Source organism: Telopea speciosissima, chromosome 5 (genome assembly GCF_018873765.1).
Source record: "Telopea speciosissima isolate NSW1024214 ecotype Mountain lineage chromosome 5, Tspe_v1, whole genome shotgun sequence".
NCBI lineage: Eukaryota > Viridiplantae > Streptophyta > Magnoliopsida > Proteales > Proteaceae > Telopea > Telopea speciosissima.
Genome location: NC_057920.1, coordinates 11,137,558 through 11,159,346, shown reverse-complemented (window position 1 = coordinate 11,159,346; position 21,789 = coordinate 11,137,558). Strand labels below are relative to the sequence as shown.

At 37.6% G+C, this 21,789-nt stretch overlaps 2 protein-coding genes across 4 annotated transcripts; both read left to right on the top strand.

Annotated features, from left to right (window-relative positions):
- Positions 1-5,191: 5,191 nt before the first annotated feature.
- On the top strand, positions 5,192-17,561 carry LOC122662353 (B3 domain-containing protein Os11g0197600-like). 2 transcript variants are annotated; one of them, XM_043857965.1, is made up of 5 exons: positions 5,197-5,317; positions 6,666-7,032; positions 7,959-8,188; positions 9,076-9,396; positions 9,443-9,573. In XM_043857965.1, the coding sequence occupies exons 1-4, from the start codon at positions 5,231-5,233 to the stop codon at positions 9,346-9,348; spliced, it is 957 nt and encodes a 318-aa protein (XP_043713900.1). In that variant the 5' UTR covers positions 5,197-5,230; the 3' UTR covers positions 9,349-9,396; positions 9,443-9,573. The 2 variants fall into 2 exon arrangements, with proteins under 2 accessions (XP_043713901.1, XP_043713900.1); XM_043857966.1 differs by lacking the exons at positions 9,076-9,396; positions 9,443-9,573 and adding an exon at positions 17,240-17,561 and having other exon boundaries at positions 5,192-5,317.
- Positions 12,406-15,853, top strand: LOC122662354 (B3 domain-containing protein Os01g0723500-like). Of its 2 annotated transcripts, none has more exons than XM_043857968.1 (3): positions 12,406-12,497; positions 14,558-14,921; positions 15,448-15,853. In XM_043857968.1, exons 1-3 carry the CDS (start codon positions 12,411-12,413, stop codon positions 15,717-15,719), a joined length of 723 nt encoding a protein of 240 aa, XP_043713903.1. In that variant the 5' UTR covers positions 12,406-12,410; the 3' UTR covers positions 15,720-15,853. The 2 variants fall into 2 exon arrangements, with proteins under 2 accessions (XP_043713903.1, XP_043713902.1); XM_043857967.1 differs by having other exon boundaries at positions 14,555-14,921; positions 15,448-15,851.
- Positions 17,562-21,789: the final 4,228 nt, after the last annotated feature.

The following is a 21,789-nucleotide window of genomic DNA, read 5'->3' as shown; positions in this document are numbered from 1 at the left end:
TAAAGGAAGTAGATTAAAAGACTCTCAATTTGACTCTCCATCTTTGGAGCATTAAACTTGCATTCCATTTTTTATCCTTGCAGAGGTAAGAGTTCTGCATGAAACCCAAGCTTATTGTTCCCTACGAGTATATTTCAGATGGCTAGCTAAAATGGAAAACCTTAGCATCTTTGTATGGATTAGCTGGATTAATACGTAGAGAAATACCAATTTCCAAGGATGTTTTAACTCTCTCAAATTCCTTGGTCAGCATTAGATAAAAATGTCAAAAACTATAGAAGTTTCTAGATGGGATTTCATTTACATGGTTGATGGTTTGGTTGAGGTGGAGAAATTACCCATAAAGTAAATAGTAGGGTTGCCTGTATTTGGATGTCAAATGGTGATTTGGTTTGTCAATTTTTGTTTGGTATTCCTTGTTCATGTACACAATTAATTGGAAATTGAAGGTTCACTGTTTTGGTTTGTACCATCTTATTACGCTTTCATTTGTTTTTTGGAGAAGCCTAAGTTTTCTTCTTTCTCTGTTAGTTATCCTATTGTTGGTTTTTGTCAGGCTATAAATTAATAGTGTTGCATTGTTGGCAGAACTTATCTGTGTGTTTCCCAAGTTTGTTCTGTCCATCTTGTCAAAACTATACTAACAATTAGTCTCAAGGAATTTAATTTAGATTTTGAGGGATTTATTGTTTCTGACTTGTTTATCTATGGTGCTGCTTGGACTTCTAAAAAGAATTGTATGTATCTGTCTTGACCAATGTGTGTTTTGGTTGCTACTTTTGTGAAGCTTGGATTTGCTTCCATTTCCCAATCTATCTTCCCTCCCAATGCTTTTTGTTATTTCAGTAATTATAGTTTTGGATTAGGCTAGATGCCCACATGCATTAAAATAAAAGAATCAAATTTAGAAGTGAGTATATACATGCACATTGATCATTGGCCTTCCAATTTCCAAAAGTTTGAGATAGAAAAATATGAACTCATTATATGAAATTATGAAGGTAAGCTAAAAAGTCCAGATGTGGATCAGCTTCTCTATGAAGGTGCTAAACCTTGCTGTAAAATATTAGAAAAAGATATCTAGTAATGATAATGGTGGATGGCACCTATTCAAAACCTTCCAAGGACAAGCACATTTCATACATGGTTGTTATAGCAAGCTATTCTTTTATTAACAGGAATTTTTTGTTATTATTATTGATTTTTCTTTTACTAATTGAACATTATTCACACAGTATATCCCAGTTGACTTTGCCAGAACACATATTCATCTTCCGCAGAACGGAAAGGTTACCCTTTGGACCAGAAAAGGCCAAGCTTGGAGAGTAAACATAAAAAGATTCGGGGAAAAGATTTTCCTAACTGGAGGTTGGCCAGCATTTGTACATGCTAATAAACTTGAAGAAGCAGATACCTGCATTTTTGAGCTTGTGGGTAAGTTTAAAATGCAGGTCCATATTTTCCAAGCAGGTAAGAAAGTGAAATTTGCGAGTGAAGAACAAATTTGAAATCTCCTATCAGGATGGGGAATTATCCTGTTATCTCCTAGCTCCCTATGATAAATCCATAGACACAGAAGAAGGTAATTAGATTGTTGTTGGAAATACTCCTCTAGGCTTTTCATTTGTGCTTGGACAAAGACAATGTTGCTCCGGCATGGTTCCATTAGATATTTCAGCACAGAAACTCTTAAAAATTTTTGTATGCACCATGTTTTGCTTTCAGCTTATATATATATATATAGTTACGAGTAGAATTCTTAGCTCTGTGAATAGAAGTGACCCATATGTGATACAGCTTAGATTTGATTGAAATATTCCATCACAAAGGTTGATGGAATGTTTTCAAGTTCCATAATTGGGATTTTAGTCCATGTGTATTGAGACAAAGATTATAATCCAACAGTTTTTTCACAGTTTAAACTTGGAGCTATTCATCAATCCAATGGAAACATTCCCATCCAAATGTTTTTAGGGGAATGGGACCCTAGAACTGAGTTTAGTTCTACCATATTACATTAAAAGAATAATTTGGGTAGGGATGGCTACATGTTAGGTTCAGCACTTATCATTTCCCTACCAAATCTATCCATCACATCCTGTGGTATATTAGTGACCACTGACCATGTAACCTGGATACTCCAAACTTTGAGCTGTACCCATGTTCAACACTTCAGCCAATGAGAATTCTGGAAATGGAATCTTTGCCACACCCATTCACCCATTGTATCCTTTGCCATGTCTGAAAACATAGATTAGGGACACCTACGAATTTTATGGAGTAATCACAGGTCTTTTGCATTCTTAAACCATCCCTTATTCATCAAGGATCATACAAAAATTTATCCAGTTGGGACAAGGCAAAAGGTCTAAGCCAGTTGATCCCTCCCATAAGAATGAAGCATATCGTCGTATATTCTAAACATCCAAGTCTCAAGGTGCCTGTTGGAAATGCTTCTGACAGATCTCACATTTTTTACACTCTTATAATACATCAGATCAAGAACCTCCATTTGAACTGTTGATTATGAAAGTTGTTCATTTACTAACAAACAGTATAATATAAGATGGAAGGAACTTACCTGATTAGATTTTACATGTGCTGTTCTCAAAGTTACCAGTAATCTTTGCAAGAGCAGACTCTGTCTCATAAAAAGTAGAAGTGATTTGCATATCTTATGGCATGTTCTCTTCCAGTGACCTTGGAGGTAAATTTTCCCACTTTGTGACAATTATTACAGGAACAAAGATTCTTGTAATTCGAATGGTAGTACCAGGTTGGGTTCTCATAACCCAAAAGCTATTGCTAGCTTCTCACTATGGTGATACAGGATGTTTATCTGTCTCATCTGGTAGATCCTGGAAAACATAATTGGTGTCTGATACATGTCCTGCTGCTTCAATCTTTGTAATCAAACCCTTTAACGTCTCATAAATTTCAGGATACTGGGGGTGATCTCTGTCTCTGGCCATTAATGTATGGATCACTCAATCTATCTCAATTGAAGTTAACCCTGGGGCTTCTTCAATCCCTTTGATCTCAATAATACTCTGGTCATTTTGATACCCTCCAAGTTTCCAGCAGCAGCATACATATTTGAAAGCAAGATGTAGTTACTTGTCAGCATCATCTGGATCCAACTCTAAAAGCTATCGCGAAATCTGTAGCCCCAAGTCTATATTTCCATGAACTCTGAAAGCACCAAGCAAGGCCTCATAAACCCCAGCATCAGACTGCGCATAGTGTTGCAAATTCGTCATTATAAGCCAATCTTTAACCATACAATTGATAATATGGAGCCCATGATCAACCATTCCAGAATGGTTACATGAACACAGTACACACTAGAGTAGAATGAATTTTCAGGCTCTAAGCCAGACCTATTCATTTGCAGAAAGAGATGAATTGCATGATCAACCATACCCATTCATCCCACCACCAGAAATCATGGAATTCCAGCAAGAGCCTATTCTCTGCATCAACTTCACAAGATTTTTTTTTTTTTTGTTGGGCATTCTGTCAAACAGAATGAATGAGAAATGTTTCTATAATGGCATTGACATCCAAGCTGAACTGAAGCAAGAAACAGTCCAATGTTCCCTATATGACTCAAAGTCTCAAACACAAGTTAGCAATGGCAGGTAGGAAGGGGAGGGGAGGGATTTTGAATTGACAGGGGATAAAGAGAGGTGGAAGTTTGTTTTTTCTTTAATAATTAGCCCATAAATAAATGAGTACAATCTAGGGACTGTCTTAAATAGGATTAGTACTAGATTCAACTACTACAAGAGGGTTGACCTTGAGCTTCAAGGAGCTCACAGGATCAGGGTTTTAGGAATCAGTACATGGGGTTGGTCTTGGCCGATACCGATGTAGAGCAATCCGTATCGGTCTGGATAGGACAGATTTACACTTGATTTTCATTTAAAAAGTGATTTTTTATTTTTATTTTTTTGCCTTTGGTCTTTGCTGATCCACCGATTTGGGATCACTCATGACCGATACCATTTCGATCCAAGCGATTCTGCCGATCCACTACGATCCCTAAAACCATGCACAGGAAATTAGGAACTCATTGTTGAGCCTCAGTTCCTCCCTTCTCCAACTAGCCACTGCCCATGATGCATGGCAATGGACTTCGCCTAAATCAAGCGTTCAAATAAAATAGGCTATAAAGTGATTAGAAAAGATCGAACGGTTGACCTTCTTCCACTTGAGAAAAAAGAATCATTTACTTCTTACAGTTAAGGGTGTCAAAATGTAATCAGAACCGAATCCAAAACCGAGTCGAATTAACTAAATCGAATCAAACCGAATTAATTTGAATCGACCAAACAAGATTTTATTTCGATTCTATTTGGATATGGTTTCAATGTAAGAACCATCGGTTCTAACCGAATGACCGAACCTAAATCCCTAGTTTTTTTAGTTTTACAACTTTACGTTTAAGAGTTGACCTTTAGGTTTTAGGCTTTAATGCTGTATTTCTTCATTCCTTTGTTGCAGGAGACTCTTTACCTTCCAAAGTTCCAAGTTCCAACCTTTTATAATTTTAAAAGAGTTTTATTATCTCTATTATCTACAACTCTTCGTCTCTCTCAAATCCCAAATTCCAAGTTCCAACCTTTCATAACTTTTTAATTAAATGGATTTTCAAACTGTGCATTTAAAAATATAAGGCCCAAAAATACAAGATGGGCATTTGTAGAACTTTTAATAGCAGATGTTGCTGGGAATTTAAAGCCAAATAGTAGAACCGTTTAGCAAACCGAATACGAACTGATCTGTATAATTGAATTAAAACGTATCAAGACTCGAATTGAAACCGTATTCGAACCGAATCGAACAGGTTTGGATTTGGATTTGGATTTAATTCTAGAACCGTTCTCGATTTGGATGTGGATCACATCATTACTTCATGAAATCGAATCGAAACCAAACTGAATGGCCGAAACCGAACCGATTGACACCCTTGTAGTTCGAGTCTGGAATATGGATTCCCGCAATTAATGATTTGATATAACCGCAAGTCTTCCCTTTTGTTGCAGTTGCAGTATCTGTCTCTCTCTCTCTCCCTTACTGTTCTCCAACTCTTATCACTGCTACTCTGCAATCTACAACACTCAAAGCTTGAAAAAAAAACCAAAAAATCTCCCTTACCTGTTCTCCAACTCTTGTCACTGCTGCTCTGCAATCTACGACACTCAAAGTTTGAAAAAAAAAACCAAAAATGGAGAAGAGGAGCAAGAACATACCTCCAGACGAGAGGCCTCACTTCTTCAAGATCATGTTTCCGGGCTTTTCCACAATGAGATTGGTAGTTATTGCCTTCCACCTCTAATCATAAGTTTATTTTCATTTCCATCTTCTGGGCTTAAAACTTTTTTTCTCTAAGCTAGAATAGAGTTGTCTTCCTCGGTTTCCTCCTTACTACTAGCTTGCTTTTATGCTATGAATGTGTTTGGGATATTGGGTAGTTAAATGACAGACGCAGTGGCTGATCTTAAACATCTTTTCAGTTGTCTGAAAAAACGTAGGTTCATATTGGCCTTGTTGGTTGGACCCATTATGTTGATGATCTATGTAAGTAGTGTCATATTGATCCCAGGTTTGGTTTTGATGTAGGAAGAAAGCTCAGGGGAGTGGTTAAATATTTCTTCCAACTATTTTCACTGATTTAGTATACTAGCTTGGGCTGTTATCTACTGGAGAGATATAGGAACAGTTTATGGCCTTTTCTGCCCTAAAATGTCTGAGAAATTTTTTGAGTCTTCCCCAAAACATCCTATCAGCCCCATCTAATGGTTGGGTTTTGGATCATGCTCTGCAAAAGTGACTAGAGCTCCCAGTTGTGAATTTCTACACACAGCTCCATCACTATCCAATTGAAATCTTGTGCTGTAAGAATTTGTACCTGATCATATATATCCATCACACTGTAAAATTTCAAATGTCATAGTGTTGAACTCTCCCATCTTCACCGGTTAGGACCGGAGAACACCGAAAGTCTCAGGTCAAATACCATGTGACCGAAGGCAGAGGTGCATAGATGCAGAAAACTTCATCAACCTATTTCCAGAGTACATGGTCATTGTGGGGGCATGAATATATGTGCACAGCCTGTTCTGGTCTATTTTGTCAAGTACAATATCCAGCAGCACAAATGAAAATACAGGATGGAGAAAAATGTATGAACAATATCTCCATTGTTGTATCTGATTCGATAACACTAGTGATAGATAGTCCTGATACAGCAGTACAATACTTGTTTCTATTTTTTTTTTTCTGGTTTTGTATAGCTGAACTGCTAACCCATGGTGTTTCGAATACAATTTTAACCAAGCTACATTTGTGTATTGTGCTGCCCTGTAGTAAATTCATGGAAGGGTAAAAACTCATTGCAGGGTAGGTTCGATCATAGTTAAATTCAGACACAACTCTTTTGGTTTAGAATTAGAGTATTTATCTGCTTCATGGAATCAAGAATGGATCCAGCAGCTTTTATTTTCTTTCCCCCCTTATTTTATAAGAATTCAAACATACTAGCATTATATGGGTATCATATGTGAATTGACTATTTATGGTCTAACCATCCTGGGTGTTTCTTCTGCAACTTTGATGATATTTTTCTGAAAATTTGTTTATTAAATTGTTATAACTTGCAGCGGATCCCACCAGACTTTGTGGAGCACATTTCGACTGAAGCATATAAACTTGCCACCCTAGAGGATTCTTGTGGTAATCACTGGCACGTCAAATTAAGTAAAACTACAAGTGGAACATATATAGAGGATGGTTGGCAAGATTTTATAAAAGATCACTCCATCTATGACCATAATTTTCTTGTCTTTGGATATGATGGAAATATTTGTTTTGATGTAAAAATTTTTGATGGGAGTGCATGTGAGAGAGATTATGTGTTTAGTACTAAACCCAATCAAGAATCTGCCTTCTCCGATGGAACTAAGAAATGTGATAAATCATCAGAGACTTCCACTGATTGTGTTCAAAAAGTCAGTAAAGATGATCCAGGTATGAATTTGAAAAATTACTCGCAGCTCTTGAATTTCTAGCCATATCTATTATGTGCGTCTTGAATTCTTGTACCCATTTCAAAGTTTTCCCCCGCTGCGACAATTTTGGTGGCAGCCCATTTTTCCTATCCTATGGATCAACCTGACAGTGTTTCTTTGTTTTATTGTCCTGTTGTTTAAGCAAGGAAAAAGAAGTGAGATTTGGGGCTTTTTCATGTTAGGGTTTATGGGGAGAGTTCTTATAGTGACTTTTGGTGTTCTTGAGAGATCTCCACTGTATTCTTCTGCCATCACATAGTGAATCATCTTCAGTTTCGCCCGTGGATTTAGCACATCAGATTGGTGTGTCAACCACGTTAAATCTGTGTCATCTTCCTTGAATCTGTTTTGTTTCTTCGTGTTTCTTGGTGTTTGTGTTAACACTATCTTTCCACTTTAACTGTAAATAGAACTGCCCTTTATGCATTTGAATGTATGTGCATATATTTCTTTAAAAAACTCAAAATGTTTAGGGGAAAGTTTTTGTCACCCACGGTGAACATTCACCCACTACTGTGATCTTATAATTATCCCCCTTATTGTACAAAGGTCCGAAATCGGCACGGCTCCCAGGAGTCCCATCCATTTGCAAAAAGTGGGCTGTGGGTGAAGGAATTTTAAATCCAAATGTTTATAAGATTACATAACTTCATTAGTTGTTTAGTATATGTGCATTTGGAGCATTAAGACATGTCACTGGCTGGATCTGGAAATGAAAATGCTTTTTTTTTTTAATTAAAAGAAAATCACACTAATTGAAAAAGTTCATGAAACATTGTTCCGAGGAGTTGAAATGAAAATGCTTTGGATTTATACTCCATAAGGTTACATTTTTTTTCTAGGTACCTTATAAATGCTTTTGTGACATTGGTTTACATGCGACAGGGCAACTCCTTTCAACTTTTAAACTAAATGGGCTTCAGAAAGCTAAAAGAGAGGATGTTGAGCTGACCCATGAACCACTTTCAAAAACTATATGCTCCTCGTCAAGAAGGCGGCCTGCAACTGAAGAAGAGAAGGCAAAAATTTGGAAAGAAGCAGAGTCTTTTACTTCCAAGTTTCCTTGTTTCTTGAGGTGTTTAACTGAATCAAATGTGCACCGGGGATTTTATGTGGTGAGTTTTATGCAACTTGTTTGCTTCTTTTTATAATTTTATGATCAATATTCTAATTAAGCCAAATCTATACATAACTAACTAAATAATTTCTATAATAAAAACTTCCTGGTGCACTATCTATCTCCAAACATAAGAGAGCTGGATGCAGTTGCAAACTAGGCAAGGTCTAGAAATATTGAGTCAAATTAATCTTAAAGGGTATTGTAAAGCACCTCATGACCAGTTAAGATCATAAAGGAAGTAGTTTAAAAAGCTCTCAACTTTGACTCACCATTTTTGGAGCATTAAACTTGTATCATCCCATAATTTGTCCTTGTAGAGGTAGAGAACTGCATGAAACCCAAGTTTATATTGCCTTAAGTTGTCTCCAGAACCTAACTAGAACCTGAAATCATCCACAAGGACAAAAACATGAGTGAAATATATCTCGGTCAATGTGTGTTTTGGTTGCTACTTTTGTGAAGCTTGGATTTGCTTCAAATTCCCAATCTTTCTACCCTCCCAATGCTTCTTGTTATTTCAGTAATTATAGTTTTGGATAAGGTGAGATGCCCACAAGCATTAAAATAAATAAAAGAATCAAATTTAGAAGTGAGTATGTTCAAATTGATCATTGGCCCTCCAAATTCCAAAAGTTTGAGATAGAAAAATATGATCTCATTATATGAAATTATGACAGGAAGCTATAAAGTCCAGAGGTGGATCAGCTCCTCTATGAAGTTGCTAAACCTTGATATAAAATACAAGAAAGAGATATCAAATAATAATAGGAATTTTTTGTTATTATTATTGATTGTTATTATTGCAAGATATTCTTTTATTAACAATAATTTTTTGTTATTATTATTGATTGTTCTTTTACTAACCAAACATTATTCACCCAGCTAATCCCAAGCGACTTTGTCAGAACACATTTTCATCCTCAGAAGAAAAGAAAGGTTACCCTTTGGAACAGAAAAGGCCAAGCTTGGAGAGTAAACATAATTTATACCACAAGAAGGACTTCCCTATGTGGAGGTTGGCCGGCATTTGTACGTGCTAATAAACTTGAAGAGGCAGATATCTGCGTTTTTGAGCTTGTGGGTAAGTTTGAAATGCAGGTCCATATTTTCCGAGCAGTTAAGGAAGTTAAATTTGCGATTGAAGAACAAATTTGATGTCTCCTTTCAGGATGGGGGATTCTCCTCTTATCTCCTAGCTCCCTATCTATGATAAGTACTTACAGAAGATGGTAGTTAGAATGTTGTTGGAAATGCTGCTCCAGACTTTTCATTTTTGCATGGAGAAAGACAGTTACTCTGGCATGGTTTCACTAGATATTTCAGCTCAGAAACTCTTAAAAAAAATTTGTATGCACTGTGTTTTGCTTTCAGTTTAGCTATATATATAAGTAGAAATCTTAGCTCTGTGAATAGAAGGGACCCATAAGAGATGCAGCAGCTCAGATTTTATTGAAATATTCTATCACAAAGGTTGATAAAAAGTATTTAAGTTTTCCACAATTGGGATTTTAGTCCATCTGCATTGAGATAGAAGATTAGAATCCAACAGTTTTTTCGCGGGTTAAACTTGGAGCTATTTCATCAATCCAATGTAAACATTTCCATCCAAAGGTTTAGGACAACCCTAGAACTGAGTTTAATTCTACCACATAACATTAAAAGAATAATTTGGGTAGGGATGGCAACATGTTAGGTTCATCACTTGTCACTTCCCTACCAAATCTATCTGCAAACTAGTACACCAAAAGATATCCATCCCACCTATGGTATATATTAGTGACTATGTTATCTGGATACTTCAAACTATGATTTGTACCTGTGTTCAACACTGCATTTAAGCCAAGGAGAATGCTAGAAATTGAATCTTCTCCACACCCCGCTGTATCTTTTGCCGTGTCCGATAACATAGATTAAGGTTATGGGGTAGTCTCAGGGCTTTTGCTTTCTTAAACCATCTCTTATCTACCAAGGATCATACAAATCTTAACCAGTTGGGGCAGGGCAAAGGTCTGAGCCAGTTGATCCATCCCATAAGAATGAAGTATAGCATTGTAAATTCTGAACATCAAAGTTTCAAGGTGTCTGTTGGAATTGCTTCTGACAGATATCACATTTTGTACACTCTGTATCCTTATTCAGTGCACCTGCACTTTACTTACATATCAATTAGAGCAGTCTTGGCCATTTCTAATTGTGTAACCATGAATTGCAGTTCCTGTCTGTAAACAACCTCAAATTGAGCAAACAGATATGAAGCTCGTAATTGTCATGAGATCTACAAGGAACCCATTCTTTGCATCAATGATACATATAAGATTAGCTCACCAAAGGGTAAGCGCTACATGGTAGGGACTCAAGCTTCAAGTCATGTAAGCAAGTCCACACATGAAGAGACAAATTCTGTTCAACGATTCTCGCTTGGATCTCCTGCCCAAACTCGAAAGTATGTGTTCTGCATGAGCTCAAGACTACGTGAATCTGAAGCTTACGTAAACTCAAGACATTCCTTCCTCGTCCTATGAAGAGAACTACAACACTTGAAGTACACAGGTGAAATCAAGCAATCTTAAGCCTACTGCTCTTTATACTCTCTCGCTCCACTGTTGTTTCCCTGAGATCTGACTTAGGCATCGAAGAGTCCCCCAGACTCCCGGAGCTCACTCCAATTAGCTCTTCGGTCATGCTTCTTGGCTCTCTATGTGCAGGTTCACCTCATGCGGATTTCAGCCGCAACATCAATTTAAAAAGACACAAAGAACCACTTCATTAAATCCATTATACGAATAGCCTGAAATAAGACATCCCAAGAAACATTTTTTTTGTTGGGCATTCTGTCAAACAGAATGAATGAGAGCTGTTTCTATAATGGCATTGACATCCAAGCTGAACTGAAGCAAGAAACAATGCAATGTTCCCAATATGAGTCAAAAACAAGTAAGCGCTGTCACATTGGAGAGGAGTAGTTGGGGGGGGGGGGGGGAGGATTTTGAATTAACAGGGGAGAAAGAGGTAAAAGTTTGCTTTTCTTGGATAAATCAGAAAAATAAAAAAAAAGTTTGAAGTAGAAGAATTTGAATAAATATAGAGCAAATATAAAGGAGTGATAATAATGACCATAAATATCTGAGTACAATCTTGAGACCATACTTTTACCAAAAAAATCTTGAGACCGTTAAGTTGACCTAATGCTTCAAGGAGCTCACCGGACCAGGGTTTTAGGAATCCGTATTGGATATGGATCGGTCTCGGTAGATACCGATCTGGATCACCCAATGTCAGTCTGGATCGGACGGATTTACCCTGGATCTGTATCTCCTCCAGTTCTCCCGGCCCAGTTCCCCTAACAAGGGGGGGGGGGGCAATGACCACCCTACCCCTACATGAACACTCTGCCTGGGTGCAGTCCACTGCCCCCCTTATTAGAGGGACTGGGGAACTGGAGGAGATAATTTGGTTTTCATTTAAACAATGATTTTTTACCCTTTTACCCTTGGTCCATATTGATCCACCGATATTGAATTGCCTAGAATCGGGATTGCCCATGATCGATACCGATCCAATCAAGGCGATTCTACCAAACCACTACCAATCCCTAAAACCATGCACAGGATATTAGTAACTCATTGTTGAGGTCGGTATCCATCCAAATTCCAAAATGGAGATTCTAAGATCCAGTCCTCACTTCTCCAACTTGCCACTCCCTGCGCCAAAGGGAATTTTTTTCCTCTCAGATTCGCTGCCCGGTTCTCTCATAGAGGGGCGGAAATGACGACTTAACCTCACTCGGGCAGTGTGTTCAGGCAGGAGATTAGGTCGTCATTTCCGTCCCTCTATGAGAGGAACCAAACAACTGTACTGGGCAGCGAACTGGAGAGGATGATGATCCCACCAAGGGTTGAGTGGGAAATTTCATTTGAAAAGAAGACCCAGATTACTAGAATACCCTCCATCCGTCCATTAACAAGGCAAATCAAGCGTTCAAATAAAATAGGCTATAGGTGACCTGCCGTAAGAGGAAAAAGTATCATTTACTTCTCACGGTCTGAATTCCCGCCAATAGATATAACTGTCAAAAACAGTAGCTGGAGATGAAATGACAGCATGAGTTGAGAGCTTCAAACTTCACTTTTCTTGCAGCACTAACCCCCCACCCCTCTTTCTCTCTCTCTCTCTCTCACACACACAAACACACTTGTTCTGTAACTCAAAACCCAAAAATGGTGAATAGGAGCCAGAACATACCTCCAGACGAGAGGAATCACTTCTTCAAGATCATGTTTCCCGGCTTTTCAACAAGAAGATTGGTAGTTCTTGTCTTTCACCTCTAAACATAAGTTTATTTTTATTTCCATCTTGTGGGTAAATTTTTTTTCTCTCTCTTCCTGTTGATCCTTCTCTTAGTTTGCCAGCTGATAGAAAAAACAGAGGTTTCTGGTTAGTTTGGAGTCTATGAAAATGAATAATGTACTACCTTTAAGAACCAGAGGTGTCTTCCACGGTTTCCTCATTAGTACAAGCTTGCTTTTATGCTATGAATGTGTTTGGGAGATTGGGTAGTTAAATGACAGACGCAGTGGCTGATCTTAAACATCTTTTCAGTTGTCTGAAAAAACATAGGTTCATATTGGCCTTGTTGGTTGGACCCATTATGTTGATGATCTTTGTAAGTAGTGCCATATTGGTCCTAGGTTTGGTTTTGATGTAGGAAGGAAGCTCAGGGTAGTGGTTAAATATTTCTTCCAACTATTGTCACTGATTTGGTGTACTAGCTTGGCCTTTTCTGCCCTACAATGTCAAAGAAAATTTTGGAGTCTTCCCAATAACATCCTATCAGCCCCATCCAATGGTAGGGTTTGGATTATGCTCTACAAAGGAGACTTGAGCTCCCAGTTGTGAATTTCTACCCTGAGTACCATCACTTCAACAATAACAACTCAGGTATCCCAACTAAATGGGATTGGCTACACGGGTCCTTGCGAAGACAAAATATTAAAAATAAAAGTAAAAGTAAAGGAACACAACAACAACTATTACAAATCAGTCTTATACAAACTAATTGGGGTTGGATACACGGATCCTTGCCTTCCAATCAACTCTATTCGACGTCATACTAGAGACAAGACCTAAACTATACATGTCTTTCCACAACACTTCTCCTAGGATCATTTTAGGCCTGCCTCTAGCTCTTTTAGTACCTTCAATATGAATCAAGTCATTCCTCCAAACTGGAGCGTCCAGAGGGCTCCGTTGAACAAGGCTACTCCAAACCAGCTCTAATATGGTCATTCCTTATTTTCATCCTTCCTGGTTTTGCCACTCATCCATCTCAAAATCCTGATCATCTCTGCTACACTTAGCTTACCTATATGACGCTTCTTAACTCTCCAACATTCCATGCCATTCCTCATAGCCGATCTTATGACTGTCCTATAAAACATTCCTTCAAGCTTTAAAGGGCTCTGTCGATCACATTACCCTCCGGAAGCCCCTCTCCACTCCATCACTATCCACTTGAAATCTTGTTCTGTAAGTATATGTACCTGAACATATATATCCATCACATTGTAAAATTCCAAATGTCATAGTGTTGAACTCTCCCATCTTCACTGGTTAGGACCAGAGAACATCGAAAGTCTCAGGTCAAGTACCTTGTGATCGAAGGCAGCGGTGCATAGATGCAGAAAAGGAACTGAAGAATTACTACTTCATAATCCTGTTGCTAGAGCACATGGTCAATGTGTGGCATGACTATAAGTGCACAGCCCACTCTGACCTATTTGGTCAAGTGCAATACCCAGTAGCATAAATGAAAACATAGGATGGAGAAAGACGGATGAACAAGATCTCTATTGTTGTATCAGATTCGATAATAATAGTGATAGATGGTCCTGATATAGCAGTACAGTACTTGTTTCTATTTTTCCTTTTTTGGGTTTTGTATAGCTGAACATCTGACCCACAGTGTTTCACATACAATATTTAACCAAGCTACAATTGTGTACTGTGATGCCCTGTAGTAAATTCATGGAAGGGTAAAAACTCATTGCAGGGTTCAAGCACAGTTCACTTTTAAAAGCACAGATATGGCTTAAAATCAGGCAAAACACTTTAGGTGTAGAATAAGAATATTTATCTGCATCATGGAATCAAGACAGGATCAAGCAGCTTTTAATTTCTTTCCCTCTTCTTTTTAGAATAATTCAAACATAAAAGCATTATATCAGAATCATATGTGAATTCTATTTATGGTGTAACCAAATATGCACTATTCACCCTTGCTCTCTCCACCCTGGGTGTTTCTTCTGCAGCTTTGATGATATTTTTCTGAAATTTAGTATATTTAATTATTAATAACTTGCAGCGGATCCCACCAGACTTTGCGGAGCACATTTCGACAGAAGCATATAAATTTGCCACCATAGAGGATTCCAGTGGTAGTCACTGGCGCATCAAATTAAATAAAACTACAGATGGTACATATCTAGAGGATGGCTGGCAAGATTTTGTAAAAGATCACTCCATCTATGACTATAACTTTCTCGTCTTTGGATATGATGGAAATACGTGTTTTGATGTAAACATTTTTGATGAGAGTGCATGTGAAAGAGATTATGTGTTTAGTACCAAACCAAATCAAGAACCTGCCTTCTCCAATGGAGCTAAGAAATGTGATAAACCATCAAAGACTTCTACTGACTCTGTTCAAAAAGACAGTAAAGATAATCCAGGTATGAATGCGAAAAATTACTTGCACCTCTTCAATTTCTGGCCATATCTTTCCACTTTAACTGTAAATGCAACTGTCCCTTTTTTGCATTTGAATGCACATGCAGATATTTCTATTTTAATCAATCAAAATGTTTAGGAGAAAGTTTTTCTTCACCCACGATAAACATACACCCACCACTGTGATCTCAGAATTACTTCCCCTATGGTTTAAAGGTCTGAAATGCCCTTGACACTGCTCCAGGTTTCTCATCTAACCACCAAAAGTGGACTGTGGGTGAAAGAATACTGAGTCCAAATGTTTCTAAGATTACCAAAACTTCATTAGTTTTTTAGTATGTGTGAATTTTGAACTCTTGACAAGTCACTGACTGGATCTAGAAATTAAAATTCTTTTGATTCATAGTCCTTCAGTTCATATTTCTTTTGGATGTTGCTTCGTCCAATAAGTGAGAACTAGTACAGAAATATATTTTTACTTCTAGGTACCATATAAATGCTTTTGTGGCATTGGTTTACATGCAACAGGGCAACGCCTTCCAACTGTTAAACCAAAGGGGCTTAAAAAAGCTAGAAGAGAGAATGTTGAGCTGACCCGTGAACCACAATCAAAAACTATATGCTCCTCTTCAAGAAGGCGGCCTCCAAGTGAAGAAGAAAAGGCAAAAGTTTGGAAAGAAGCAAAGTCTTTTACTTCAAAGTTTCCTTGTTTTTTGAGGTGTTTAACTACATCAAATGTGTCCAGGGGAGTTGTGGTGAGTTTTTATGCAACTTGGTTGCTTCTTTTTACAATCTTATGATCAACATTTTAATTAAGCCAAACCTATACATAACTAGCTGACTAATTTCTGTAATAAAACTTCCCAGTGCACTATCTATCTCCAAACATGGGAGAGTTGGATGCAGTTGCAAACTGGGCTAGGGTGTAGAAAGATTGAGTCAATTTAATCTTATAGGACATTGTAAAGCACCTCATGACCAGTTAAGATCATAAGTGAAATATTTTAAAAAGGTTTCAACTTTGACTCTCCATCTTTGGAGCCTTAAACTTGCAGCCCATATTTTATCGTTGTAGAGGTAGAGTAGAGATCTGCAGGAAACCCAAGCTTATTGTTCCCAGTGGAATATTTCAGATTGCTAGCTAAAATGGAAAACCCTAGCATCTTAGGGTTGAATGCTTGGATTAATACTTATACCATATTCCAAGTATGTGTTAGCTTTCCAGAATTCCTTGGTCAGGATTAGATAAAAAGGTAAAAAAACTATTGAAGCTTCTAGATGGGATTCCATTTACATGGTTGATGGTCCCTGGCTGAGGTGGAGAAGTTACCCATGAACTAAATAATTGGATTGTCTGTATTTGGATATCAAATGGTGACGTGGTTTGTCATTTTTTGTTTAGTATTCTTGGTTCATATACAAAATTGGGAATTGAAGGTTCACTGTTTTGGGTTGTAGCATCTTATTATACTTTCATTTGTTTTCTGCAGAGGCCTAAGTATTTCTTCGCTGTTAGTTATTCTACTGTTGGTTTTCTTCAAGATAAAAATTGATAGTGCTGCATTCTTGGCAGAACTAATTGCCATGTATGTGTGTTTTTCTATATCTGTCTGCCCATATTGTCAACAATGTACTAACAATTATTCTCGAGGAATTTAATTTAGATTTTGTGGGATTTATTGTATCTGACTTGTTTAGCTGTGGTGCTGCTTGGACTTCTAAAAAGAATTGTCTGGGTAGAAAAATTTAGAACAATATTGCTCTGAAGTTCACAAAGTTGAATTTGGTATTCACCTTCTAAAAGCCATCATGGTAGACGTCGTGGCACCTATATGGGACATTAGTTGCATCCCTGCATATGTTAATGCACTTGTACAATCGTTCCTGTTATATTTTACAAGGTTCTAGATTTCATATGTGAGTTAGTTAAAATATTTCACAATGACCTCTGAAAGATGCAAAAGCAGTACTGAAATGTTCAACTTCTCTATCTATCTTCCCTCCCAATGCTTCTTGTTATTTCAGTAATTATAGTTTTGGATTAGGCGAGCGATGCCCAATGTCCAAACGTTTGAGATAGAACAACATGATTTCATTATATGAAATAATGAAAGGAAGCTAAAAAGTCCAGAGGTGGATCAGCTGCTCTATGAAGGTGCTAAACCTTTCTATAAAGTTAAAGAAAGAGATATCTAATAATAAGGATGGATGACACCTATTCAAAGCCTTCCAAGGATGTTGCAAGCTATTCTTTTATTAACAGGAATTTTTTGTTATTATTATTGATTCTTCTTTTACTAATCGAACATTATTCACACAGTATATCCCAATCAAATTTGCCAGAACACATGGTCATATTCAACAGAACGGAAAGGTTACCCTTCGGAACAGAAAAGGCCAAGCTTGGAGAATAAACTTAGTTTATACCAGCAGGGGAAGGACTTTCCTATGTGGAGGTTGGCGGGAGTTTGTACGTGCTAATAAACTTCAAGAAGCAGATATCTGCGTTTTTGAGCTTGTGGGTAAGTTTGAAATGCATGTCCATATTTTCCAAGCAGTTAAGAAAGTGTAATATGCTACTGAAGAACAAATTTGAAATCTTCTGTCAGGATGGGGTATCATCCTGTTATTTCCTAGCATCCTATGATAAGTACAGTCCCAGAAAAAAGCCAATAGAATGTTGTAGGAAATGCTACTCCAGTCTTTTCATTTTTGCATTGAGAAAGACAATGTTGGTATGGGCATGGTTTCATTAGATATTTTAGCATAGAAACTCATTAAAAAAATTTATATGCACTGTGCTTTGCTTTCAGTTTTGCTATATATGTATGAACAAGTAGAAATCTTGTCTCTGTAACAAGAATGGGTTCAGTTTTGCTATATATGTATGTACAAGTAGAATTCTTATCTCTGTGCATAGATGTAAAACCTAACACGATGCAGAGAAGAATGGAAATCGCAAACACAATCACACAATGCACACAAAGATTTACGTGGTTTGGCAAGGTTGCCTACGTCCATGGTGAGATGAGGATCTGTTTCCTTATCAATGGAGAATAGGGTTACAGTCACTCGTTCCTCACACCTCTCCCAGATTTTTTAATACAAAGAAAGAACTCTCGCTACAGATTTATAGCGAAAACCCTATACAGAAAATTTACCGAAATACCCATATAGTCCTTAAAAAAATAGAATGGTTCAGTTTTGCTATATATGTATGTACAAGTAGAAATCTTAGCTCTATGAATAGAAGGGATCCATATGAGATGCAGCAGCTCAGATTTTATTGAAATATTCTATCACAAAGGTTGATAAAAAGTATTTAAGTTTTCAACAATTGGGATTTTAGTCCATGTGCATTGAGATAGAAGATTATAATCCAACAGTTTTTTCACAGTTTAAACTTGGAGCTATTTCATCAATCCAATGTAAACATTCCCATCCAAAGGTTTAGGACAACCCTAGAACTGAGTTTAATTCTAGCACATAACATTAAAAGAATAATTTGGGTGGGTATAATGGGGAGAGAGATGCTTGGACTTGGAGGAGGTTGTTGCTCAATTGTATACCAAGTTGTAGACATCACATTTTGTCACTTTGGAGAAGTTATCAGCAATGTTGAAATGGATATTTTTATTTGGACTAAGTTTCCTTCTATCCATAGAGGATGGTTCACCCACCATCCTAGGGTTCACAAACCGCTCCTAGGGTTTTGTAGGTTCCAAAATACCCTCATGATACCCATTCCTGCCCCACAATGAATGGGATCCCATTCATGGAGGGAAACTCGGTCCTTTTTATTTTTGGTGGGAGAGGTGACCCATCTCTCTCTCTCAATGAAAGGTTTTAGGATAAATGATCAAAATAACCATAGTAAGATTGACCCATAAAACTATTTAAAATTTGTTTAAACTTCATAATTAGGTATGTTTTATCAGTAATTAAATAATAATAAAAGAGGACAAACCCAATGCACGAGGCTTCCGCCATTGCGAGGTCTGCAAAGGATCATAATGTACGTAGCATTACCCTTGCTTTTGCAGAGGGGCTGTTTCTAGATATGGTTTATCAGTAATTTGACACTTACCCAAACCATTGGTTTGACTAATTACATTTGAAACCAATCTCTTTTTGAAAAGAAAAGAGAAATTTATGAGTCCTAAACCCAAATCTAGATGGCGACCATTTGATTTCATCTATCATGAGAAGATATGACCCAGCAAGACCCCTCTCTCCACCATGAGAAAGGACTGGGTGAACCAAAAATTTCTTGTCCCCAAACAAGTTGGGAAAAGTAAGCTTGGCAAGTGTCCGTACTATGGATTAACGTCAGAACTGGTTTATCCGGGTGAACCAAAAATCCCTTGTACTCAAGTTAGGGAAGTAGGGTTGGCAAGTGCTCGTGTTACGAATTAATGTCACAACTGGTTCAACTGGGCTGAATTTATGTACAATCATAGGCCAAAGGGTTTAAGCTCATCTTGCTCATAGCCTTTTCTTAGGTTCTGTCTAAGGCATGGTTCTAAGTATCGGTATTGTATCATCCGTATTGGGAGATACGTATCGGTTTTATTAGTCATCGATATCGATATCGTATCAATAGCACGATATGAATAAAGGGTAAAATGGTTAGAAAACTCATTTTTAAAGAAATTTTAAGGGTAATTTTGTTCGATACAGCCGATCTACGCCGATACCATATTGATATCATATCGGTTTTACATGTTCCCGATATCCGTTCCGATACCAAGCACTAAATCCAGATCGTCAACTTTCGAGGCAATATTGGGCTAAAAAGTTTTGTTCGGTCTCCTTAGGCCTTGTATGTCAATGGAGCGTGTTTTCCTGCTTTGAGGCAACTAGCCTTAATTTATGGACCAGTTTTGCCCTACATTCTAATTGGCAAATTATGGCCCAAAAGGATGAAGCCACATGGAACGAAGTTTTGAGAAAAGGGATAAAATATAAATAAATTTCAAAATAGAACAAAAAAATTAAATTTGATTAATTCCACTTATAAGAATTTGAAACGGTTAAAAAATTACAAAAAATGAAACTATTTAGTTTGAACAACAAAGAACTATGAATCAAGTCCGACAACGAGTTTTCCAACAAACCTTAAAATGGGGATCAATTGATAGTCCAATCTTTATATTTTAGCATAATGGTTTTCTCACATGAGTAATGTAATAAAAAATTTACCCCTTATTAGCACTTGTTCACTGGTTTTTCGTTTCGAGTTTAGATCTATTTTTAAAGTATATATTGAGATGACCTAATTGTTTATTATAAAATTTTCATATTAACTTCTATGTGGCCACAAACTCCATTGACTAAGCTCAAAATGAAGACCTTCTGATCGGAGAGAAGACATGGAGAGAGAAAGAGAGAGAGAGGTTTTGCAGGTTTGAAGAGGGAGGGTTGTAGTGGTGACTCGGTTGCAAATTACAACAGAAGATTGCTAGTAGAGTGAGGGTTGCAACGGTGATTCATGGTGGTGATTCTATATCTCTCTTTCTTGGATTGGGCCCCTCTCCTTGGAGGGCATCGTCCTTGGGTCTTCTATAGTGCGACACAATGTGCAACGTACATCCAATGGGCTGTAATGCTTGGACACACCGCCCAATACCCCGGTCATCGGATGATGCATTACACATTTTTTCACACTACAAAGATGCCCCGATGGTTGACGATGTGTGCCTTCTCTCTCTCTCTCTCTCTCTCTCTCTCTCTCTCATATGATTATTAAAGGTCAGTTTGGTTTTGGGCTTATTTTGGTTGGACCAGATTGGTTTAAATGGTTTCTGAAACACTATAATCTCCACAATTCACAATGGTTCTCATAGCCCCTGATCTGTTGATCCGTATAAGGGTTGCTAGATCTTACATGTCCTGGGTTACCCGGTGATGGTTGGTTGGACCGTGGGTTCCTCTAAAGGCTAAAGCCCCTCGATCATGGTTTTAGTACACGGTATTGGAACGGGTATCGGCAACATATAAAATCTATACGATATCAATACGGTATCGACCTAGATCGATTATATCGAACAAAATTACCCCTGAAATTCTTTAAAATGAGTTTTCTAATCATTTTACTCTTTGTCCTTATCGTGCTACCGATATACTATCAGTGACTAGCAAAATCGATACGTATCGTCCAATACAATACCGATACTTAGAACTATGCCCTCGATTGTATCGATTTGAACCATCTTTCTCCTTTATCTTTCTTCTGTAACGTCACTAGTTATGAGGCTTGTTCCAGAGGCTAATCCCCACGCGCAGTGAGAGTAAAGTAGTCAAATTGTAACTCCACAACTACATGATCTCCAGGTGGTTATTTGGTGAAACTGCAACCTGACAAAGCACCACTTATTTCTTTCACCTTCACCCTGCACCTCTTATCTTACTTTTCCTTCTCTTGTCCTTTTTTTAGTGCTCTCTCCCTTTCCCTTTTCTGTTCTTCTTCTTCCTTGGTATTTTTGGAGCAGTTGGAACAAAAATGGATGAAACCTGCATTAATCACGAATATGTTTACTAGACCGGGTTTCAGTCCAAGCGATTCTACCAGGTTCTGCCTTAGGGTTTCGATCGTCAGCTCGTAAGTCTAATTTTACCTCTTTCCTCTCTCTATTTCTCTGTGTTTTATTAATGATTTCCATGTTCTTTGATAATTGCAGAGCAAATATGAGCAAGTTTGTTCAGAATGTTTAGGAGCTTTGTGGAATTGTTAGTCTGAAAGGTCCTTCTAGGAAGACTTGGTGGGTGGAGTTGAATAAGATCCAAGATGGTTTCTTTTCCCAAAATGGTTGGTCACAGTTCGTAAAAGATAATTGCCTGGAAGCAGGGAATCTGTTGGTGTTCAGATAC

Bases quoted from the DNA above. Each gene is read 5' to 3' on its own strand.
- LOC122662353 (XM_043857965.1), top strand. From the start codon at position 5,231: ATGGAGAAGAGGAGCAAGAACATACCTCCAGACGAGAGGCCTCACTTC. The intron at 5,318-6,665 runs GTAGTTATTGCC...TATAACTTGCAG, and splicing joins GCTTTTCCACAATGAGATTG to CGGATCCCACCAGACTTTGT. The intron at 7,033-7,958 runs GTATGAATTTGA...TACATGCGACAG, and splicing joins AGTCAGTAAAGATGATCCAG to GGCAACTCCTTTCAACTTTT.
- LOC122662354 (XM_043857967.1), top strand. From the start codon at position 12,411: ATGGTGAATAGGAGCCAGAACATACCTCCAGACGAGAGGAATCACTTC. The intron at 12,498-14,554 runs GTAGTTCTTGTC...AATAACTTGCAG, and splicing joins GCTTTTCAACAAGAAGATTG to CGGATCCCACCAGACTTTGC. The intron at 14,922-15,447 runs GTATGAATGCGA...TACATGCAACAG, and splicing joins AGACAGTAAAGATAATCCAG to GGCAACGCCTTCCAACTGTT.